Source organism: Canis lupus, chromosome 9 (genome assembly GCF_003254725.2).
Source record: "Canis lupus dingo isolate Sandy chromosome 9, ASM325472v2, whole genome shotgun sequence".
Taxonomy (NCBI): domain Eukaryota; kingdom Metazoa; phylum Chordata; class Mammalia; order Carnivora; family Canidae; genus Canis; species Canis lupus.
Window position 1 is genome coordinate 34,483,594 of NC_064251.1, and position 23,578 is coordinate 34,507,171.

The following is a 23,578-nucleotide window of genomic DNA, read 5'->3' on the forward strand; positions in this document are numbered from 1 at the left end:
AAGACCCTGGTAGCTTTACATGCATGAATTCTCCTCGCGAACATTTACGTAATGTCCACGGTGTGCGCAGGTGGGACTCATACCAGTAGTTAAGCACAGCACCAAGTGACAATCCACATTTTGACCAGTTCTACCAGATTTTCCCTGTCTTCCCAAATGGGGGACAGACACTTCTCGAATTCTACCCACAAAGCCCCCACCCTAAAGCAGCTCACAATTTGGAGGTAGGTCAGGGTAGAAGAAAGGGTACTAGGTTTTTTATTTTGGCTTGAAGAAAACTATGCTCTAAGCTTCTGTGTCCTTGTTTTCCTCATGGTTACGGTTGTGAGCATTTGAAATGTGTGGGATTTGCTAAAGTGCTCAACATATGTTTCCTTCCTTAGATCTTACGTACTTAAAGGACTCTGATTTGCAATACTTAGGGAGTTCCTTTAAGCTGGGGAAAAAATTTTTAAAAAAACAATCTTACATATGTAGTGAACGACTTACTCCCCTAAAGAAATCACATTCACTTACGCAAAGAGAGACTTCGTAAACCACCTTCCAAACCGCCTCAATTCCCTCAAAGTTCTCTATTTTAGAAGGGGATCCCTTCTCAACTCTGTACCAGAGCAGGAGCTCCTGCGTAGCCCAATTACTCCCTCTCAGGAAAGAGGAGCCCATGCCCACCCCGCTACTGAGACATTACTTGCTTACTTTTCCAGCTACTTCTTAAGCTAGGCAGGCCGTGAACCAACGGTCTCAGAAACCACCATGCTTCAGACCAGACTCGCGGGGAAGGCGTCAGTGGGTGCGGGGATTGGACGCCTAGGGCTCCTCGTGGCGTGGCGGTGGGGGGCTGGCCCACAATCCCTCGCGCGGGCGAGGGCGAGGGCGAGGGCGAGGGCGGGAACGGCGAAGGGGGAAGGCAAGGGGGAGACCCGACGTGAGAAGACATGAAACTGGAACCGTGTAATGGAGACGCCGATTAATCCTTATGTGGCCATTTCACATCCCAAACCGGTAACTGGCCAGTGTGTGCGTTATCCCCATTCGGTCACATCATTCCTATTAATAACCTTGAGGTTCCACCCAACGGCCCGGGGCTGAGTGCTGGAAATGAGGTGTGTAGGGCCTGGTTCTCCATCTTGCGGTCTCCACCCATCTTTTTACTGTCAGGATGTATGTTTGATGGGGAAACTGTAAATGGGATTTGTAAGAATCACGACAGAAACAGTGCGCCTACGAGAAAATACAGCACTCTTCTCAGAGCGGACAAGCCTAAGGCCGCCTGCAGTCAGGCCCAAGACCCCGCCCTTTCCGCCTTACGTCTGACGTCACGTGGCGCGCGCGCGGGCGTGCGGAGTGGAGGCTGCAGTTTAGCAACCGTGGGTGCGCGCGGATTGCGCGCGTAGGCGCCGGGTTTTGAAATGCAGCGGGATTTAGTGAGTTTCCCGCTGTCCCCAGCGGTGCGGGTGAAGCTGGTGTCCGCAGGTTTCCAAACTGCTGAGGAACTCCTAGAGGTGAAACCATGTGAACTCAGCAAAGGTAACGACTTCCGACGGCAAGCTCAGGCACACGGCACCTGACACGGTCGGTGTCGCCTCCATCGCGGTTCTTCCGCCTTCAGGCTTCCGCCCAGTCTCCGCCAGATTCCTCCTCCTAAGGCTGCGTTTGCAAGGTGAAACCTCGCCTTGACTCCAGTTAAACATGGTGTAAATGGGTTAGAGATATGGTCTTAAAAACATTTACTAATTGTTTTCTCTACCTGTGCCTGCCGAATCCTGAGGATTATCTAATTGATTACTCAAAGGACCCTGTTAACGTGGATTATTATGTCCAATATACTGATGAAGGAACAGATGCTTGGGGAGGTTAAGTAACTTTTCATGATGCCTAGGATAGGAAATTGTCGGGCCAGAATTGGTCCCCAGACAGCTTGTCTAGTTTCAGCTGTTCCAAAGTCCGAGGGGCAAGGGATTATATTTAAGAAATGAAAGATTTGCGATAGGACTGGAGACACTAAGCGAGAAAGGGAGCAGAATCCCCAGCAGCTGGAGAAAGCAATGGAAAAAAGACATTGCTTCTCTTTTGTAATTCACTAGAAAAACAAAACCAGGGATCCCTGGGTGGCGCAGCGGTTTGGCGCCTGCCTTTGGCCCAGGGCGCGATCCTGGAGACTGAGGATCGAATCCCACGTCGGGCTCCCGGTGCATGGAGCCTGCTTCTCGCTCTGCCTGTGTCTCTGCCTCTCTCTCTCTCTCTGTGACTATCATAAATAAATAAAAAATTAAAAAAAAAAAAAAAAGAAAAACAAAACCAGAAACCCCAAACCTCTCATTCCAGAACACTGTAGATTATACATTGGAGGGAACCACCGTATCATGAGGTAAACAAAAATGACGCTGTATTGCCCTCATTCTCACTGTACATGTTACACTAAGGTGTGCTCAGAACTGCTCTTAAGATAGAACAAAATTTTAAGCCCTTGCCCTTATTAATAGAACATACGGAGGTTTTAACTCGCTACTCAAGAATCAATGTTGTAGACTCAATGTTAGCGATTTGTTTTAAAGCTTATACTGCACAGTTTCCCAAAGTTTGATGGGCTCTTTCACTTTTTTTTCCCAAAAAGTTGGTTATACAGAAAAAAAAAAAAAAGAATCTGCATGATAATGATAGCAAACAATTATGGAGCTTTCTGGATGGCCTCGGTATTCTAACGAGCTTTTCTTTCTTTCTTTTTTTTTTTTTTTTTTTAAAGATTTTATTTATTTATTCATGGGAGACAAAGAGGGAGGGAGCCAGAGAAATAGGCAGAGAGAGAAGCAGGCTCCCTGCAGGGAGCCGGATGTGGGACTTCATCCCAGGACCCCGGGATTACGCCCTGAGCCAAAAGGCAGACACTCAACCCCTGAGCCACCCAGGGATCCCTCTACTGAGCTTTTCAACATGTATTATCTTCAGTTTTACAGTAGAAAAGAATCTGAGGCAAAAAAAGTTAACTTGTCCATACTAAGTACCTACATAGTAAGTGGTTCGTTCAGTCAGGGTTTACAAGCCCAAGAAACTGACTCCAGAGTTGAGGATTTTATTTTATTATTATTATTTTTAAATTCATTTATTTATTCATGAGAGACACACACACAGAGAGAGAGAGAGAGGTAGAGACACAGGCAGAGAGAGAAGCAGGCTCCATGCAGGGTGCCTGACATGGGACATGATCGGGTCTCTTATCTGATTCCATGTACATCAATTATCAACCAGTTGATAAATTGGATCCCAGTTACTTTAGTTTCAGCCATATCAATGCAAATGTCCGGTCTCAATGGAAGTCAATGGTTCTCATTGTAAATTTGTATGTTATTGTGATTTTTATATATCAGTTTCTTTTTTAAAAAAATATTTTATTTATTTATTCGTGAGAGACATACAGAGAGAGAGAGAGAGGCAGGCAGAGACACAGGCAGAGGGAGAAGTAGGCTCCATGCAGGGAGCCCGACACGGACTTGGTCCCAGGTCTCCAGGATCACGCCCTGGGCCAAAGGCGGAGCTGAACCGTGGAGCCACCCAGGCTGCCCCCAGAATTGAGGATTTTAATTGGATAGGTTTTCATTTCCGTATCACCTTTATTGTCCTTTATTAGCACCAAATTTATGTTCAAATCCCAACCAAATCAGGCACTGACCTATCAAACTCATAAGTGATGTCATCTTAACCATAATTTCTTTCATTAGCAGTTTGTTTTGTAACTGCCATTTTCTTTTTCAAGCCATATTGTCTGATAGGAATGAAATTGTATAGTTGAGGAAGCATAAATGCATTGTTTAAAGTATTGTTCATCAAATAATTGTTCTCATTAAATAAGTTGGACTGGTATGGGAATATTTCATGGCAATGTTTCCATGAAAAGTTTTTATTATGAATGATACATGCACATGTACTTCTTAAAGTTAAATCTTGTTTTAGGCAGTTAGAGACCATTTTCATTCTCTTCTGAAAAATAAATACCTTATTAGATTAAGATAACTGTGACTTCATAAGACCAAAGGGATAATAATTATTATTATTTTTAAAGATTTTATTTATTTATTCATGAGACACACACACACACACACACACACAGAGAGAGAGAGGAACAGACACAGGCTGAGGGAGAAGCAGGCTCCATGCTGGAGCCCGACATGGGACTTGATCCTGCGTCTCCAGGATCACGCCCTGGGTTGAAGGCGGTACCAAACTGCTGAGCCACCTGGGCTGCCCCAAAAGGGATAATTAAATTTTTTTTTTTCCAAAGGGGATAATTAAAGGACAGACTGCCAGTACATTTTTATTGATAGTCTTGTAGGTACTCAAATGCTTTAGAGGTTTAGGTTTCTGAATTCTGTTTTTGAGGTAATAAATCTTTTAAGTGTGTAGAGACTAAGAAAATATAGATGAATGCCTTTATTAGCTTGATAAATTCAATAGTTAATGGAATGTTTCATTTTTATGTTTCTTTACTCTTGGCATCACTCTTACTATCTAAAAATTAAAATTAATGAAGACAACCCCATAGTTAAGACTTCAATTTCTAAAATCAGGGTTTAGATTTTTCTTTTTTTCTTTTACTTTCAGAAGTTGGGATATCTAAAGAGGAAGCCTTAGAAACTCTGCAAATTATAAGAAGAGAATGTCTCACAAATAAACCAAGATATGCTGCTACAGCTGAGTCAGGCAAGAAGTGTACAGCACTGGAACTTCTTGAGCAGGAGCATACCCAGAGCTTCATAATTACCTTCTGTTCAGCACTAGATAATATTCTTGGGGGTGGAATACCCTTAACCAAAACAACAGAAATTTGTGGTGTACCGGGTGTTGGAAAAACACAGTTATGGTAAAGTAAAATGTTCCCCTCTTAAGGGTAGGCTTAATAGCATTTTATGTAAGTAATAGAATATGGTGCTCTGGGTCTACATTCAGGAGACCAAAAAAGGCATGTATCTGCTCTTGATTTTTTTGTAGGGTGTATGTGTGCATATGAAACAAAAATCAGTTTACCATTTGTGTTATTTCAGTACCCCATCTTGATAAACTGATGTAATTATTTTGGTATCCAAAAATGTTTCTTTTGCAACATTGTAAAGTGATTTTAGGGTAAACCAGTAGTCTTCTATTTTATTATATAGTTAATTCCTGGGAATATATTCAGAGATAGATTTAGTATAAGAAGGGATTTTATCTCTTGAGGCCTAAAAACCACTAAGAAGTCCTTAATCATGGCTTTATGGGTAAGCCTTCCCCTAATCCACATATCAGTTGGTTCACATATATTTGGAGCAGAAAGTTAGCCATCTCTGTTGCCTAATGGTGTTACCTAGTGGGTGGTGATGTAAAGTTTGAAAAACACGGCCTTAGATGATTATGATAATGAATTTGGTCATTCAACTTTCTCTTGACAGTATGCAGTTGGCAGTAGATGTGCAGATACCAGAATGTTTTGGAGGAGTGGAGGGCGAAGCAGTTTTTATTGATACTGAAGGAAGTTTTATGGTTGATAGAGTTGTAGACCTTGCTACTGCCTGCATTCAACACCTTCACCTTATTGCAGGAAGACATATGGGAGAGGGTAAGTTATCAAGTGATCTGTTTTCTTTTTTTCTGTATGATAAAAGTAATTTGCATTTGTACCTCTCAAGCCTCAGCAAGAGACCATTTGGAACATGAAGCTTAAATGACTTGACAGTGTCCTATTGTTATAGACTTAGAAATGCCACAGCCTAGACTGGCCTTTTATTCTTTTATGGTCCTCAGTTCTTTTTTTTTTTTTTTTTTTTAAAGATTTTATCTATTTGAGATAGAACTGAGAGAGAGTGAGCATGAGTGGGGGGAGGGGCAAAGGGAGAGGGAGAAGCAGACTCTTAGCTGAGCAGGAGCCTAGATGTGTGGGGCCTTGATCTCTGGACCCTGGGATCATGACCTGAGCTGAAGGCAGATGCCCAACTGACTGAGCCACCTAGGTGCCCTACCCTCACTTCTTAATGCAGAAGCTCTGGGCCAAAACTTGTGTGTATATTTCACTGTATCACTTCAGATCATCATGCTCTGACCTGCCAGGTGTAAACTGATATTAGACAACTTAATGTAAGTAAATGTTGTTTCAATGCATTCAGTGATTCATTGCATTTAGTTTATATTGACTTCCATACTGGTTTTTCAAAGAACCAAAGGTAGCTTTTTTTTTTTAAAGATTTTATGTATTTTTTATGTATTTATTTGAGAGAGAGGGAAGGGGCAAAGGGAAAAGCAGAATCCTCGCTGAGCAAGGAGCCCCACTTGGGACTCGATCCCAGGACCCTAATATGACCTGAGCTGAAAGCAGCCACTTAACCATCTGAGCCACCCAGGCACCCCACCAAAGTTAGCTCTGAAAAACCATGTTAGAAATGTTTGGAACATTACTGAATGACCTTATGGGACTCTGAGTAGAATGTAATGGACTTCATGACTGTGTTAATTGTATTAAAGTGTTTGGGAAGTTTTTTTGATCTTGTCATGTAGAAATATTATTTGATTTTTTTAAGAAAACATATGGGTAATTTTTTTCTTTTTGGGGGGTAATTTTAATTTAAATGATTTAAATACTTAAAGGTATTCAAGTTCTTGTCATTTTAATTACTTAGGAAATTAACTGGTTTCTGCTTTGACTGTTCTAGTTTATTTTTTGGATGTGCAGTCCTCATTCTTTAATAATTTTAAAAAACAATACTTTTCATAGGATTCTTGTATTCCCTTTAAATGAGTGTAATAGCTGGCTATTTTAATTTTCATATGCGTACTAGGTGTCTTTTTTAACTAATGACCAATATGTCTACTGAAAGTCCTTAAAGCTACCCATGACACAATGTGTATTTGTAATAGTGCCTTTTTTCTTTAAGATTTTATTTATTTATTCATGAGAGACACAGAAAGAGACAGAGACATAGGGAGAGGGAGAAGCAGGCTCCTTGTGGGGAGTCCAATGCAAGGCTCAATCCCAGGACCCCAGGATCACTACGGGCAGACGTTCAACTACTGAGCCACCCAGGTGCCCCTGAAATAGTGTCTTAAAATCTTATTGTAGGGGCACCTGGGTGGCTCATTCAGTTAAACATCTGCCTTTGGCTCAGGTCAAGATCCCAGGGTCCTGGGATTAGGCTCCCTTCTCTGTAAGGAGCCTGCTTCTCACTCTCCCTCTGCCTACCGCTCCCCTGCTTGCACTTACGGACATGCTGTCTCTCTGTCAAATAAATTATTTAAAAAGAAACCACAACCTTACTGTAGATATTATAGGTATAGCATTGGGATATAAAGTTTTTAATGATTGCTATGTGATTAAGCTGTTATTTTTTTTGGTTAGAGGTGAACTTTTATATTTGCAAAAGTCACTGCTTTCTGAAATTTAATTTCATGTGTATTTTTTCAATGTTAAAACAAGTATGAAACAAGTTAAAACAAGTATGAAAAAAAGGTGAAGTATGTTTTAAAGTACAGTAATTTTTAACTGGTTTATCTCAGAAATATGTATAAAACCAAACCGTTGTTTGTTTTTTGTTTTATTTTGTTTTTAAAGATTTTATTTATTTTTTCATGAGAGACACACAGAGAGAGAAAGAGAGGCAGAGACACAGGCAGAGGGAGAAGCAGGCTCCATGCAGGTAGCCTGACGTGGGACTTGGTCCCGTATCGCCAGGATCAGGCCCTGGGCTGAAGGTGGTGCTAAACCGCTGAGCCACCTGGGCTGCCTCTGTTTTTTGTTTTTTTTTTTTAAGATTTATTTATTTGAAAGTGCATAAGCAGGGGGGAGGGGCAGTGGGAGAGAATCTCAAGCAGATGTCCTGCTAAGTGCAGAGCTGGATGCAGGACTCAGTCTTACCATCCTGAGATCAAGACCTGAGCTTAACCAACTGAGCCACCCAGGTACCCTCCTAAAACTGCTTTTTATTTTTATTTTTTTTAAGATTTTATTTATTTATTCATGAGAGAGAGAGAGAGAGAGAGGCAGAGACACAGGCAGAGGGAGAAGCAGGCTCCATGCAGGGAGCCTGACATGGGACTTGATCCTGGTTCTCCAGGATCAGGCCCTGGGCTGAAGGCAGCACTAAACCGCTAAGCCACCCGGGCTGCCCCCTAAAACTGCTTTTTTAAAAAAATATATAATCTAAGAAGAATTTTATATTGTTTCTACTTAAATATAAAAGTATGCTAAAGAAATAATGGAAAAAAGTTACCAAAAGGGAAAAAGATGCTTCTTTTTTTATTGTTTTTTTTTTTTTAATTTTTATTTATTTATGATAGTCACAGAGAGAGAGAGAGAGAGAGAGAGAGAGAGGCAGAGACGCAGGCAGAGGGAGAAGCAGGCTCCATGCTCCGGGAGCCCGACGTGGGATTTGATCCCGGGTCTCCAGGATCGCGCCCTGGGCCAAAGGCAGGCGCCAAACCGCTGCGCCACCCAGGGATCCCTCTTTTTTTTATTGTTAACCTAATTTGCATCCTATGAAAAAAAACAAGAAAGGAGAAATTCCATTATGTTACTTCTATTCAGTGGAAACCAATAATAGAAATATGAAAAGTCAGGTATTAAACCTCTAATTGTATATGTGTATAAAGAATTTCTAGATAGTTTAGTGTTTAAGGAACTAGTGGAAAAGGTGAAAATAAGAGGTCAGGAATTATGCAATGGTAGTTTATAGCAAATTTGTTATAATTTTGTTATCTTTCAATTAAAGTGAAGAGTTGTATTCACAGTGAAGCATTTTATTATTAAAAGGTATTTTCTTCCTATAATATATACTCAAAACAAGTAAAACTAAATTAAGATTGTTTTGTTTATTTTAGAGCACTCAAAAGCTTTGGAGGATTTCACTCTTGAAAATATTCTTTCCCATATTTACTATTTTCGTTGTCGTGACTACACAGAACTATTGGCACAAGTTTATCTCCTGCCAGACTTTCTTTCGGAACATTCAAAGGTATGGCTCAAACGATTGAAATACAGCTAACCTTTGGAATATCTTTGGAGGTGTTTGATTAGCATGAAAAATAAGTAAATTGTATAGTGGCATAAGCCTGTTCAAAAATCTCTTCCTTCCTTGTCCTACAATTTATTTATACTTACAGATATTTAACATATATGCATATATATTTTATGCCCAAAGTATGAAATTGAAATAATATAGGAAGAGGTTCTTCCTCCAGTAATAGTGGAATAGCTTCTAACAAACAAATTCTATAGAAGGTTATATGTGAAAAATAAAACTTCCGTTCTACTGCATCCTAGTACCTCTCCCTAAAGTTGACTACTATTGTTTCTTGTGTGTCTTCTCAAAAAAATTTTTATGCATGTTGCAATATCTGTCTACCCATTTTTTTCTTTTTTTTTTAATTCATGAAAGATGCAGAGACAGGCAGAGGGAGAAGTAGGCTCCCTGGTGGAGAGCCCAATGCGGACTCAATCTGAGGACCCCCAGGATCACACGCTGAGCCAAAGGCAGACACTAAACCACTGAGCCACCCAGGTGGTCCTGTCTACCCATTTTTAATATTTTTAGTGGGGTAATACTGTAACATGATTCTGATTTTTTTTTTTGCTTGGTGTTTTGCGTATCTTTCTATATCACCACATGTGGATAAACCTTTTTATTCAGCTGCATATTATTTCATTTTAAGAAGGTGTTTTTACTGTTGGTATGAATGTAAAATGGTACAGTTGCCTCAGAAAACAGTATGGCGCTCCTCGAAAAATTGAAAATAGAATTATCATATGACCCAGCAATTCCACTTTTGTGTATATTACCAGAAGAATTGAAAGCAGGATTTTGAAGAGATATTTGTAAGCCTGTGTTCATAACAGCATTATTTGTATTACCTAAAACATGGAAGCAACATTCATTGATGAATGAATAAATAAGCAAAATGTGGTATACACATACAATGTAATATTATTCATACTTAGAAAGGAAAGAAATTCTGACATATGCTACAACTTGGATGAATCTTGAGGACATTATGTTAAGTGGAATAAACCAGTCAAAAAAAGACATGCTGTATGATTCCACTTATATGAGATGTGAAGAGTAGTCAGACTCAGAGACATAAAGTAGAATAGTGGTTATGAGGGCTTGTGGGGAAAGGGGAAAATGGGAAATTATTGTTTAATGGGAATAGAATTTCATTTTACAAGATGAATGTTCTGCGTATTCTACTACATAAAAAAAAATTGGGAAAACTGCCTCAATTTATTTAACCAATCCTCTTATTGGTGGTCTTTTAGATGGTATTATTAACAATGGTTTGAGGATAATCCTTACATATATCATCTTAGGGTAAATTTCAAGTATGTTTCTGGGTAAATTTTTTTTTTAAGATTTTATTTATTTATTTGAGAGAGAGAGAAAGAAAGCATGAGCTGGAGATGGGGTAGAGGGAGAAGGAAAAGTGGGCTCCCCACTGAGTTCAGAGCCCCAGGACCTAAGATCATGACCTTAGTCAGATGCTTAACCAGCTGAGCCACCCAGGTACCCCTGTTTATGGAATAAATTCTAAGTATTAGAATTATGTTAAAGAATATGTACATTTTTTTTTAAAGATTTTATTTATTCATTCATGAGAGACACACACAAAGGGAGAGAGAGAGAGAGAGAGAGAGGCAGAGACACAGGCAAAGGGAGAGGCAGGCTCCATGCAGGGAGCCCGATGTGGGACTCAATCCCAGGACTCCAGGATCACGCCCTGGGCCAAAGACAGGCGCCAAACCACTGAGCCACCCACGGATCCCCAAATATGGACATTTTAAATTTTGATAAATATTACACATGACAGAGACTCTTTGATCAAACTTTACTCAGCCTCCTCTGAGCCTTTTTGAATTGGCCTCAACCTTCACCCACATCCAGTCTTTGGCCTTTCATACTGTAAGTAATGCTGCTGTGAACACAGGGGTACAATAGTATCCTGTAAATTAGTTTAGAAAGAATCTCCCACCCTTAAAATCTGATCACCCTTGACATCTCAAGTTCCTTATTCCCCACTTTAAATGTTATGTCATTGACCTGCCTGTAGCAAGAATTCTGCTAGGTCATGTTAGCAAGAATCCTACCCTTGATGTCTTCTCCTAATAATTTTTCTTTTTTTCTTTTTTTTTCTTTTTCTTTCTTTATTTTTTCTCCTAATAATTTTTCATTCACTGACACCCTGCTTCTTGGGTATAAATCCCCATGTGTCCTTGTATTTGGGGTTAAGACCAATCTCTTTCCCTATTGCAAAACCCTTATTGCTATCTTCTTGAATAAAGTCTTCCTTACTATTTTAACGGGTGTCAGAATAACTTTTTTTTTAAAGATTTCATTCATTCATTCATTCATTCATTCATTCAACAGAGAGCACAAGCAGGGAGAGTGGCAGGCAGAGGGAATGGGAGAAGCAGGCTCCCCACTCAGCAAGGAGCCCAGTGTGGGCCTTGATCCCAGGTCCCTGGGATCATGACCTGAGCCAAAGATTAATCAACTGAGCCACCCAGGTGTCCTTTTTTTAAATATATATAAGAGAGAGTGAGCGTCATGAGTGCAAAGGGACAAAGGGAGAAAGAAAATCTTAAACAGGCTCCACGGCCAGTGCTCAGAACGTAATTCTGCTGTTTTTGGATGAAGTAGTCTATAGATACCCATTATATCTAGTTGATTGATGGTGTTATTGAGTTCATCTCTGTTCTTAATGGTTTTGTCTACTGGATCTGTTCATTTTTATTAGCTGCTAAAGACTCCAAATATAGTGAAGTCATCTATTTCTCCTTGCAGTTTTGCCTCATATAGTTAGATGCTCTTTTGTCAGGACATACATGTTAGGAACTATTATGTCTTTTTGGGGAACTGACCTTTTAATCATTATGTAATGTCCCTCTTTATCCCTGATAATTTCCTTAGTCTGACATCTGCTTTCTAAAATAAATATAGCTATTCTTGGTTTCTTTTGGTTAGTGTTACCATGGTATAGCATGGTAGATACTTCTCTAATCATTTACTTTTAGTCTACAGGTATCTATATATCTAAAGTGGGTTTTTTTTTTTTTAAGATCTTTTTTTTTTTTCAGATCTTATTTTTTTAAAGTAGTCTTTAAGACTACTTTAAAGTAGTCTTAAAGACTTAGGCTTAAGTAGACTTAAAGACTACACCTAAAAAAAAAAAAGACTATACCTAAGTAGCTCATTTAGTTGAGTGTCTGATTCTTGATTTTGAATCAGATCATAATCTCAGGGTTGTGAGATTGAGCCCCATGTCTGGTTCTGCACTGGGCATGGAGCCTGCTTAAGATTCTCTCTTTCCGGGGATCCCTGGGTGGCTCAGTGGTTTAGCACCTGCCTTCTGCCCAGGGCGTGATCCTGGAGTCCTGGGATCGAGTCCCGCATCGGGCTCCCTGCATGGAGCCTGCTTCTCCCTCTGCCTGTGTCTCTCATGAATAAATAAATAAAATCCTTAAAAATAAAATAAAATAATAAAATAAAATAAAACTGCATGAAAAAAAAAAAAGATTCTCTCTTTCCCTCTCTGACCCTCTCCTGCTTGCACATGTGCTCTCTTTAAAAACAACAACAGCAAAAAAAACCACACATTGCCAAATCCAAGATCATGAAAATTTATTTTTAAGAGTTTGTAGGAGAGGAAAAAGTTTTCTTCAGCCCTATTAGGATCCCAAGCTGGGACTGAAAATTAAACTAACAAAGGCAGAATAACAGGAGAAAAGCACACACATTTTACTGCATTTTTATGTGTACATGGAAGCCTTCTATAAGACAATAAAACCCACAAGGCCCAGAACAGGAAACTTTTATGCCTTTTAGCCAAAAACAGTAAATTTGTGAAGAATTGATGAGACAAAGGGGTTTGGGCTAGAGGTGGAAAATTACGAAGTAATTTGGAAGATAAGAATTAGTTTAACAAGGTTTGTTTATATGCCTTCTCAGTCCTAAATTCCCTGTCTCTGGTGATAAGAGTGTCTCATTTTATCCTGATACAGGGAGGGTACCTTTCACCCAGGAGATTTCTCTTCTTTCCAGGAAGAAGAGAGAGAATAAGAGATGAAAGTTGCTTCTCTGCTTCTGTTGTTTTCTGACTTCTGCTTAAGATATACGGTATGCTAAAGGCATCTGGGTGGCTCAGTTGATTAGGCGTCCAACTCTTGATTTTGGGTTATGGTCTCAGGGTTGTAGGATGGAGCCCTGTGTCCAGTCCCTTGTCAGGCTCCATGTTCATTGGGGAATCTGCCTGCTTTTCTCTCTCTTCCTCTGCTCCTTTCCCCATGCAAAAAAATAAATAGATTTTTTTCTCTCTCAAATAAATACATATTATTTATTTATTTATTCATGAGAGGCAGAGAGAGAAAGAGTGAGAGAGAGAGAGGCAGAGACACAGGAATAAATATTTTTTAAAAAAGATATTCAGTATGCCAGGGTGCCAGATTTGGAGTAGCATGTCCTGAACTCCACCCAGTTTAATAGCTTTAGTTTTTTTATTTGGGACTTTTATCCATTTTGAGTTAATTTTTTTATACATAGTCTGGAGTAAGTGTCCAACTTCATTTTGTATGCAGACATCTAGTTATTGCAGCACCATTTGTTGAAAAGACTTTTTTCCCCATTGAACGGGCTTGGCATCCTTGTTGAAAATCAGTTCACCAGGGCAGCCCCGGTGGCTCAGTGGTTTAGTGCTGCCTTCAGCCCAGGGTGTGATCCTGGGGTCCCGGGATCGAATCCCATGTCTGGCTCCCTGCATGGAGCCTGCTTCTCCCTCTGCCTGTGTGTCTGCCTCTCTCTCTCTCTCTCTCTCTCTCTCTCTCTCTGTGTGTCTCTCATGAGTAAATAAATAAAATCTTTAAAAAAAAAATCAGTTGATCATAGATGTACGGGTTAATTTTCTGGACTCTATTTTATTGATGTGTGTGTTGTTTGTACTAATCAAAACCAGTACCACATGGTTTTGATTAGTGGCTTCATAGTATGTTTTGAAATTGGGACATGTGAGTCCTCCACTTTTTTATTTTCAAGATTGTTTTGGCTATTCAGGGCCCTTGCAATTCCATATGATTTTGATCCACGTGAATAGAGTCTTGTTTATTTCTGCAGAAATGCAGTTGGAATTTTAATACAGATTATATTGAATCTGTGTATTGAATATATTGCCATCTTTTTTTTTTTCTTTAAGTAAATGTTACCTGTAATGTGGGGCTCAAACTTGCTATTCTAAGATCAAGAATTTCATGCTCCACCAACTGAGCCAGCCAGGCACCCCAAAGTATATTGTTATCTAAACAGTATTAAATCTTCTAATCCACGAGCACAGTATATCTTTCTACCTATTTAGGTCTTTTTTAACTTCAACAATGTTTTGTAGGTTTTAGTGTGCAAATATTCCTCATCTTTTATTCTTTTTTGATGTTCTATCCCACCACCCCAAAATCATGACCTGAGCCAAAACCAAGAGTTGGCTGCTCAACTGACTATGCCACCCAGGTGCTCTGCGAATGGAAATTTTATATCTTCCTTTCCAGTTTGCCTGCCTTTTATTTCTTATGTAATTGTTCTTGGTAGAACTCTTGGTACAGTGTTGAATAACTGATAAAAGTGGGCATTTTTGTCTTACTAAGATCAGGGAGAAAGCTTTCAGTCTATCACCTGTAAGTACAGTTGATCCGCATTATTTGCAGGTTCTCTAGCTGCAAATTTACGACTTGCTAAAATTTTTGGTAATCCCAAAATCTATGCTTTTGTAATCATTTGTGAATATATTATGCTGAATAATATAAACTGGTTGTCTTTAAGAAATTTATTTTTTCACTATTCTAGAGGCTGGAAGTCTTGAGATTAAGGTTCCAGTTGATTCTGTGTCTGGCAAGTGCTCTCTTCCTGACATACAGAAGGCTGCCTTCTTATAGTGTCCTCACATAGCAGAGCAACAGAGAATGAGCTCTTTGATTACTCTTCTTTTAAGGACACTAATCCTGTCAGATCAGGGCCCCACCATTATGATCTCATTTAATCTTTATTACTTCCCTAGAGGCCCTATATCAAAATATAATTATATTGGCGGTTAGGGCATAGTAGTATAGTGGACAAATGTAAGTGGCCAAAAACTTGAGTCTCCCAACACATTTGTTCCCAGGTGAGGTTGAACAAGGTATTCTCTGCCTTCTTATTTCAGCTTTCATATTGTTTTTTTTTTTTTAATTTTTTTAAATTTATTTATGATAGTCACACAGAGAGAGAGAGAGAGAGGCAGAGACATAGACAGAGGGAGAAGCAGGCTCCATGCACCAGGAGCCCGACGTGGGATTCGATCCCGGGTCTCCAGGATCGCGCCCTGGGCCAAAGGCAGGCACTAAACTGCTGCGCCACCCAGGGATCCCCCTCAGCTTTCATATTGTTAACAAGTATCCTCTTCATGGTTTATTTAATGCCATGTTTTTGCTGAGGATTTTTGCATCTGTAATGTCTGTGGTTTTCTTTACTGGGGATGTTTTTTTTATTTATTTATTTATTTATTTATTATTTATTTATTATTTATTTATTTATTTTATGATAGGCACACAGAGAGAGAGGAGAGAGGCAGAGACACAGGCAGAGGGAGAAGCAGGCTCCATGCACCGGGAGCCTGATGTGGGATTCGATCCCGGGTCTCCAGGATCGCGCCCTGGGCCAAAGGCAGGCGCCAAACCGCTGCGCCACCCAGGGATCCCCCTACTGGGGATGTTTTTATCTGGCTTTGGTATCAGTATGATACTGGCTTCGTAGAATGAATGAGGAAGTGTTCCCTCTATTTTTGGGAAAAGTTTGAGAAGGATTGGTGTAAATTATTTATTTTTTTTTAAGATTTTATTTATATGAGAGAGATTGAGCAAGAGAGAGCACAAGCAAGGTATGTGGAGGGTGAGAGTGAGAAGCAGACTCCCTGTGGAGCAAGGGGGCTCAATCCCAGAATCCCAAGGTCATGATCTGAGCTGAAGGCAGATGCATAACCGACTGCCATCCAGGCGTCCCAGTGTAAATTCTTTAACCATTTTATAAAATTCACCAGTGAAGCATCTGGCTGGCTCTGTCAGTATGGCATGTGACTCTTGATCTCAGGGTCATGAGTTTGGGCCCCACACTGGGGATATAGTTTACTTAAAAAAAAAATTCACTAGTGAAGTTCTTTGGTCCTGGTCTTTTTTTGTTATTGAAGGCTTTTGATCACTGATTCAATCTTTCAGATTTTCTGTTTCTTCTTCTTCTTTTTTTTTTTAAAAGATTTTATTTATTTATTCATGAGAGACAGAGAGAGAGAGAAGCAGAGACATAGGCAGAGGGAGAAGCAGGCTCCATGCAGGGAGCCTGATGTGGGTACTCCATCCTGGGTCTCCAGGATCACGGCCTGGGCTGAAGGCTGCGCTAAACCGCTGAGCCACCCAGGCTGCCCTCTATTTCTTCTTAAGTCAGTTTAAAAAAAAAAAAAATTTTTTTTTAAAGATTTTATTTATTTATTCATGAGAGATGGAGAGAGAGAGAGAGGCAGAGACATAGGCAGAGGGAGAAACAGGCTCCCTGTGGGGAGCCCGATGGGGGGGCCTCAATCCCAGGATTCTGGGATCACGCCCTGAGACAAAGGTAGGTACTTAACCACTGAGCAACCCAGGTGCCCTTCATCTAATTTTTATTACTTCTTTTGTTTTGCCTTCTTTGGGTTTAGTTTGTTCTTTTTTCTAGTTTCCTAAGGTATAAGTTTTTTTTTTTTTTCCCTAAGGTATAAGTTTTGATTATTGATTTGAGATCTTTTCTTCCTTTATTTTTTTTAAAAGATAGTTGTTTAGAGCTCTACATTTACTATGGAGCACTACTTTCACTGTATCTTTTAACTTGGTATATTGTGGAACACCAGGGTGGCTCAGTGGTTGAGCATCTGTCTGCCTTTGGCTCAGGGCATGATCCCAGGATCTGGGATCGAGTCCCACATCTGGCTCCTTGCCGGGAGCCTGCTTCTCCTCCCCCTGCCTGTGTCTCTGACTCTCTCTCTGTGTCTCATGAATAAATAAATCTTTAAAAAAATAATAATAACTTGGTATACTGTGCTTTTATATTCATTCATCTTTAAGTATTTCCCTTTTAATGCCTTCTTTAACTCATTCCTTATTTAAGAGTGTATTGCTTAGGGTTGCCTGACTAACTCAGTTGATAGAACATGTGACTCTTAATCTCAGGGTTGTGAGTTTTTTGTTATTGTTGTTTTGGGTTTGTTTTTTTAAGTTTATTTAAATAATCTCTATATCCAACATGGTACTTGAACTCATGACCCCGAGATCAAAAGTTTCATGCATCTCCATCTGAGCCACCAGGCACCCATGGGGGTCATGAGTTTGAGCCCCATATTGGGTATAGAGATTACTTTAAAAAAAAAAAAAAAGAGGTGTTGTTTAATTTGTGAGTTTTCCAAATTTCCTTCTGATGCTGGCTTCTAATTCCATTCCATTCTGGTCAGAGAAGATACTTTATATATGATCCATCCCATCTTTATACATTTATTTTGTGACTTATTTTGTGACCCAACCTCTAGATCTATCCAGGAGAATGTTCTCTGTGCACTTGAGAAGAATATGTATTCTGCTCTTGAGTGGAGCATTTTATATCTATTTATGTATCTGTTTCTGGCTTTTTCTTTTTAATAGGTCAGCCTTTATTGGTGAGCAGGCAATTGAATTGCTGTCCAATTCAAAAGAAGTTGCTTACCTCATGATGAACAAGTACATTTTAACATGAATGCTGGTTGATAGTTTTGTTTATGTCAACAAGTGTGATGAAAGTGAAACAACGGGTATTTTTTTAAATTGAATTATAATTGATGTACTATATCCTGTTAGTTTCAGGTGTACATCATAGTGATTTGATATTTTTATACATTATGAAACCTCACAATATGTCCAGTTACAGTGTATCACCATACACAAAAATATGTGTATATGTCCTTTATGTGGGCTGTCTTTCCCTCCTATAGGTTTTTATTGAGGACTCAGATCTATTGCCTCCCTTTTCATTGACACCTTCCTTTACATCTAGTCTAAGTTAGCCTCCCTCTACTTTATCACCTACTTATTCATCATTATTTCACCCAGTTTAGTTTTTTCATAACTCCATCATTATCAGAAATTACTCATGTATTTTTTTGCATGTTAATTGCCCTTTACTCCACTAGAACATAAACTCCATAAATTCTTGTTCCTGGAACAAGTACTGCCTGGAACAGTTACTAACATAGTAGGTGCTGAATGAAGGAATGAATACTCTAGAAGATTCACAAATGGATTACTTAGACATGGCGTCATCAAATCCTCTTCTTTAGTCTAAACCTTACAAGAAAAATATATAATCTTAACGGGATTTTTAAATTTGGATTCATTTCCAGATTCTGTTTGTTCTTAGATATGAGGTTCATATATTACTCTGACTTCACTGAAGGAGGCATTATTTGGATTATATTAGAAATGCAATTGTCATGAAAATGTTTATCATCTATAAGTGAGCCTTCTTCATTAGAATTCAAGACAAACCTGCCTCATGCTGAATTCTCCATTATAACAGATACTGCAATGATTAGCTGCCTTATAGTATATTTAAAATTAAGGAGGAAAAGTATACCAAGAATTAAGTTTTTGTTTTTAATTTTTATTTATTTTTTTTAAGATTTTATTTTTATTTATTCATGATAGACATAGGGGGAGAAAGAGGAAGAGACACAGGCAGAGGGAGAAACAGGCTCCATGCAGGGAGCCTGACGTGGGACTTGATCCTGGGACTCCAGGATCGTACCCTGGGCCAAAGGCAGGCGCTAAACCACTGAGCCACCCAGGGATCCCCAAGAATTAAGTTTTTGAAGAAGGTATAATAATTTACTAATTGAAGAGTTTTTTTTAAACATAAAAAATCTTGAAGGTAATTTGAAATATTGAAGAATTTATTTTACTAAGATGTCAGAAGTGCTTTTTTATCAGTGTAAAATGCCTCTGTAAAGATTGTGTAAAGTATACGAAAATTGTAATTGCTTTTTTTATGTTGAATTACTTTTTCAAGTTGATAAATTATCAAACCAGAGTATATTTTAATTTTTGTTGAAAACATTGGGTGAATGGATTTATCTTGGAGAGTTAGAAATAGAACTCTGGATTTTAAGGATTTTTTTTACCTGCAGTGAACATGCTTTTGGGATGCCATTTTTAAAATTTTATTTTATTTTAATTTTAAAATTTTTATTTATTTATGATTGTCACACAGAGAGAGAGAGAGAGAGAGGCAGAGACATAGGCAGAGGGAGAAGCAGACTCCATGCCCCGGGAGCGCGACGTGGGATTCGATCTCGGGTCTCCAGGATCACGCCCTGGGCCAAATGCAGGCACTAAACTGCTGCGCCACCCAGGGATCCCTAAAATTTTATTTTTAAACTTTTTTATTATTATTTTTTTTTAACTTTTATTTATTTATGATAGTCACACAGAGAGAGAGGCAGAGACACAGGCAGAGGGAGAAGCAGGCTCCATGCACCGGGAGCCTGACGTGGGATTCGATCCCGGGTCTCTAGGATCGTGCCCTGGGCCAAAGGCAGGCACCAAACTGCTGCGCCACCCAGGGATCCCCTAAAATTTTATTTTTAATACCAAACCTAATATCATGATCTCTTCTGTGTTTAGGTTCGATTAGTGATAGTGGATGGTATTGCTTTTCCTTTTCGTCATGACCTAGATGATCTATCCCTTCGGACTCGATTACTAAATGGCCTAGCCCAGCAAATGATCAGCCTTGCAAATAACCACAGATTAGCTGTAAGTATTATTAGCCAAGAGAATTTTATCATAAAGTCAAGCTAAAATATTAATGTCTAGAAATAGCTAAATAGAATTTGACTCAAACACATAATAGAGACACAGTTTTAAATGTAGTTTTTGTTTAATTTGTAGAAAAAATTAATTCTAGTCTTGCGTTGTATATCAGTTTTCCTAGAAAATAACAAGCATAATCAAGATGCCATATTTTAAAATGGACTTGTTTGATAAAGAAATGCTGCCTTTGGTAATTGCAACCTTGGGGTTTTTTTGTCTAAATATACTTGATGTTTTTCAGGTAAACTCTTCTAATATCCCCATTTTTCTTTTACTCTGAGTCTTTTATTATTACATGTTGTATAATTACAGATTCAGATAGGAAAATTACTTAGTGTGGACAACCTAGATGTTTGGAGGTAGAGCTAACTCTTCTAGATTTGAAATGTGAAGTTAGATATAAAGATCGGAAGTGACAAGACAGAAAGGAGTGAGGTAACAACTTTTTTTTTTAACTGTCTAATTGCCATCAGTTTCCATACTGCCACCTGTCACACCAATACACACACTTGTCCAGGAGGGAGATGGGAAAAGGTCAAGTCACTTAACTTGATATTCTTGTATTTACCCTGATTGGAGATTTTTTAGCACATATCTATAATATAGCATAAGTAGGTAAAGAACTTCTTGATAAAATCATTTCAAAACCAACCTTCCTTCCTTCCTTCCTTCCTTCCTTCCTTCCTTCCTTCCTTCCTTCCTTCCTTCCTTCCTTCCTTCCTTTCTTTTTGATTTTATTTTTTCATGAGAGACACAGAGACAGAGGCAGAGACAAAGGCAGAGGGAAAAGCAGGCTCCACGCAGGAAGCCTGACCTGGGACTTGATCCCGGGTCTCCAGGACCATGCCTTGGGCTAAAGGCAGCGCCAAACTACTGAGCCACATGGGCTGCCCTCAAAACACACTTTTCTTTTGAGTTTTTAGATTTTTTTTTTTTTTTTTTGGCCATATACTGAAAAGTCTGGTATCCTGTGTTTGAATTATTTCTTGTATTAATTTGTAATTTAGCATTCTATTAATCAGTGAAGATCCCCCAGTAGGGGGCACTCAAGACTAATGGGTTGTATAGTTCCTTAGGTTTTGTTTTGTTTGTTGAACAGAAATAGCTTTATTGGGGATCCCTGGGTGGCCCAGGGCGTGATCCTGGAGTCTCAGGATCGAGTCCCACATCAGGCTCCCTGCATGGAGCCTGCTTCTCCCTCTGCCTGTGTCTCTGCTCCTCTCTCTCTCTCTCTCTCTTTCTCTGTGTGTGTGTGTGTCTCTCTCAAGAATAAATAAAAATCTTAAAAAAAAAAAAAAAGAAATAGCTTTATTTTTTCCAATTAAAAAAGTAATCTAAACAGTAACATGGAATACTATGCAGTGTTTAAGAAGAGTAATGTAAATATATACATACTAACACACAGCAAGATGTATCCAGACATATAATTAAGTGAAAAGATTAGTCACATGACTTTATGTTATGTGGGGCACTTGGGTGGCTCAGTCAGTTAAGCATCTGCCTTCAGCTCAGGTCATGATCCAAGGTCTTGGAATTGAGCCCCACTTCAGGCTCTCTGCTCAGCAGGGAACCTGCTTCTCTCTCTCCCTCTGCTTGCTGCTTCACCTACCTGTGCACTCCCTCTCTCTCTGTCAAATAAATAAATAAAATCTTTAAAAAACTTAACAACATGGCAGCCTGGGTGGCTCAGCGGTTTAGCACTGCCTTCAGCCCAGGGCATGACCCCGGGGTCCTGGGATCAAGTCCCACATCGGGCTCCCGGTGCATGCAGCCTGCTTCTCCCTCTGCCTGTGTCTCTGCCTCTCTCTCTCTCTCTCTCTCTCTCTTTGTGACTATCATAAATAAATAAATTAATTAATTTAAAAAAAAATCATGTACCCATTAGTCATCATTCCTCATTGCACCCTCTTGTCAGTCCCTAAGAACTATTAGTCTGCTTTCTATTTGTATGTATCTTGTCTTTTCTGGGTACTTTATATAAATAAAATAATTCAGTATATGAACTTTTATTTCTGGCTTCTTTCACTTAGCATATTTGCAAGATTCATCCATGTTGTAGCATGTATCAGTATCCTTTTAATGACTGATTAACTTTGCATTTTCTTAGTATATCACATTTTGTTTATTCATCAATTGAAGGACATTTGGGTAACAAGTATTTTTAAAGCAGCGAACTTCATAATTCAAAGTGATTGCTGCTGCGCTATTTTAAAGATTCATTCTTTAGTATCATGGTAAACCCAACATTTTTTTCAGAGGTTATGTAATTCTTTTATAAGTAATTGCTAAAGGTGCAAATTCTGATTTTGGGTTGTTTAACAGTTGGCAAGCCAGTGCATCTATTTACATTTTCCTCAAGAGATGTAGTGGGTAAATTAAATCCAGGTTTCCCTCACTATCCAAAAGTAGAGCATTCTAATAAAAACCTTTGGTAAGCCAAAAGGTATAAAGCAAAGAAGCAGTTAGTTAATCAGTAATTTATATGGAAAATTGTTTTAGCATTCCCAGACTCAAAAAATAATTTTTCTGATACCTTAGGACAGATGTTGCTAATGAATACACAAAGTAAATCAAGATAAAGCACAGATGCTCACCCACATAGTTCAAAGCTATGGCAGCTTGATGCTAAGATGCTGAGTATCATTCCTTGGGGAAGGAGCTTGGTGATGGTGCTTTCCCTGCCTGGGTGCACTCTGCTTTTATAAGAGTTTTTTTTTCAAATGCTGAATACTATATTTGCTTTTCACTTTTTTTTCTTTTATTTTTTGTAAAAGTGAAAATCCTCTTTGGATTCTTTTGGTTAGCAAAAACAGGTACTAATATAGGTCTTTCATAAAAGTGAAGTGGCATAACAGGAGCTTTTGAAAAGCAGGGGATACCTGTACTCTATAAACCAGTGCTGTCTGAGAGGACTTTTTGGGAAGATGAAAATGCTTAGTCTAATACAGCAGTTGCATGGCTATTGAACACTTGAAAATGGTTAGTGTTACTGGTTAACTGAATGTCTAATTTTAATTTAATTTTAAAGAGCTATATGTGTGCCTAATGGCTGCAGGATTGGATAGTACACCTGTAATCAAAAAGTGTTGGTATAAATAAATATCCCAGTTGCTAGAGCTTAAACACTTGGTAGTCTGTAAAGGGAATTATTCTGCATGTTGGAGATGTCAGTCACCAATTTAAATTGCTGCTTAGCTTTTTCTAAGACACCTGATGTGAGGTAATACATGAGGAAGCTTCTGTGACACTTAAGGAACGAGAAACTAGAAGTCGTGTTATCCAGGTGGTGCCTAATTGAAATCTAGTGGAACACAGATTTCTCCCTTATAGACAAACAAAAATTTTAGGGTGTTAACCAGTACAGTGAGAATAGCCAAATGCCTTTTATTTCTCGGTTTTCTTATGGAACTGATGACTTTTTCAAAGTAGGTACCTTTTCTCATTGCTTTTCATAGAAGTTCTTAACACTGTCAGCTTTCAGTAGTATCTGTCATATTTCTAGAGGGAAAATCTGTATTGGAAGAATATTTAACTCTTTCTGGAGAAGTTGGAGCTGGGAGATGCCAATCTTTTACTGTATTCAGTCAGTCTTTTTTTTTTTTTTAAGATTTTATTTATTCATTCATGAGAGACACAGAGAGAGGCAGAGACACAGGCAAAGGGAGAAGCAGGCTCCATGCAGGGAACCTG

The 23,578-nt window shown here is 39.0% G+C and overlaps 2 protein-coding genes across 7 annotated transcripts in view; one reads left to right on the forward strand and one right to left on the reverse strand.

The window, feature by feature from the left end:
* Positions 1 to 852, reverse strand: part of TEX14 (testis expressed 14, intercellular bridge forming factor) — a 114,394-nt gene extending 113,542 nt beyond the window's left edge. The window contains exon 1 of the mRNA XM_025440749.3: positions 697 to 852. The gene's annotated coding sequence lies outside the window, so the exon portion shown is untranslated. The remainder of the gene's footprint in view (positions 1 to 696) is intronic.
* Positions 853 to 1,311: 459 nt separating this feature from the next.
* The window catches only part of RAD51C (RAD51 paralog C), a 57,364-nt gene continuing 35,097 nt past the window's right edge, over positions 1,312 to 23,578 (forward strand). For 3 of the 6 annotated variants that reach the window (XR_003133800.3, XM_025440763.3, XM_049114150.1), the window contains exons 1-5: positions 1,316 to 1,527; positions 4,597 to 4,855; positions 5,421 to 5,587; positions 8,836 to 8,969; positions 19,700 to 19,831. Coding sequence is in view for 5 of the 6 variants with exons in the window: in XM_025440763.3 (XP_025296548.1) it covers positions 1,410 to 1,527; positions 4,597 to 4,855; positions 5,421 to 5,587; positions 8,836 to 8,969; positions 19,700 to 19,831 (810 nt within the window). In the remaining variant the exon portion in view is untranslated. Of the gene's footprint in view, positions 1,528 to 4,596; positions 4,856 to 5,420; positions 5,588 to 8,835; positions 8,970 to 19,699; positions 19,832 to 23,578 lie in introns of all 6 variants that reach the window. The other 3 variants (XM_025440762.3, XM_025440761.3, XM_025440764.3) reach the window with 2 other exon arrangements.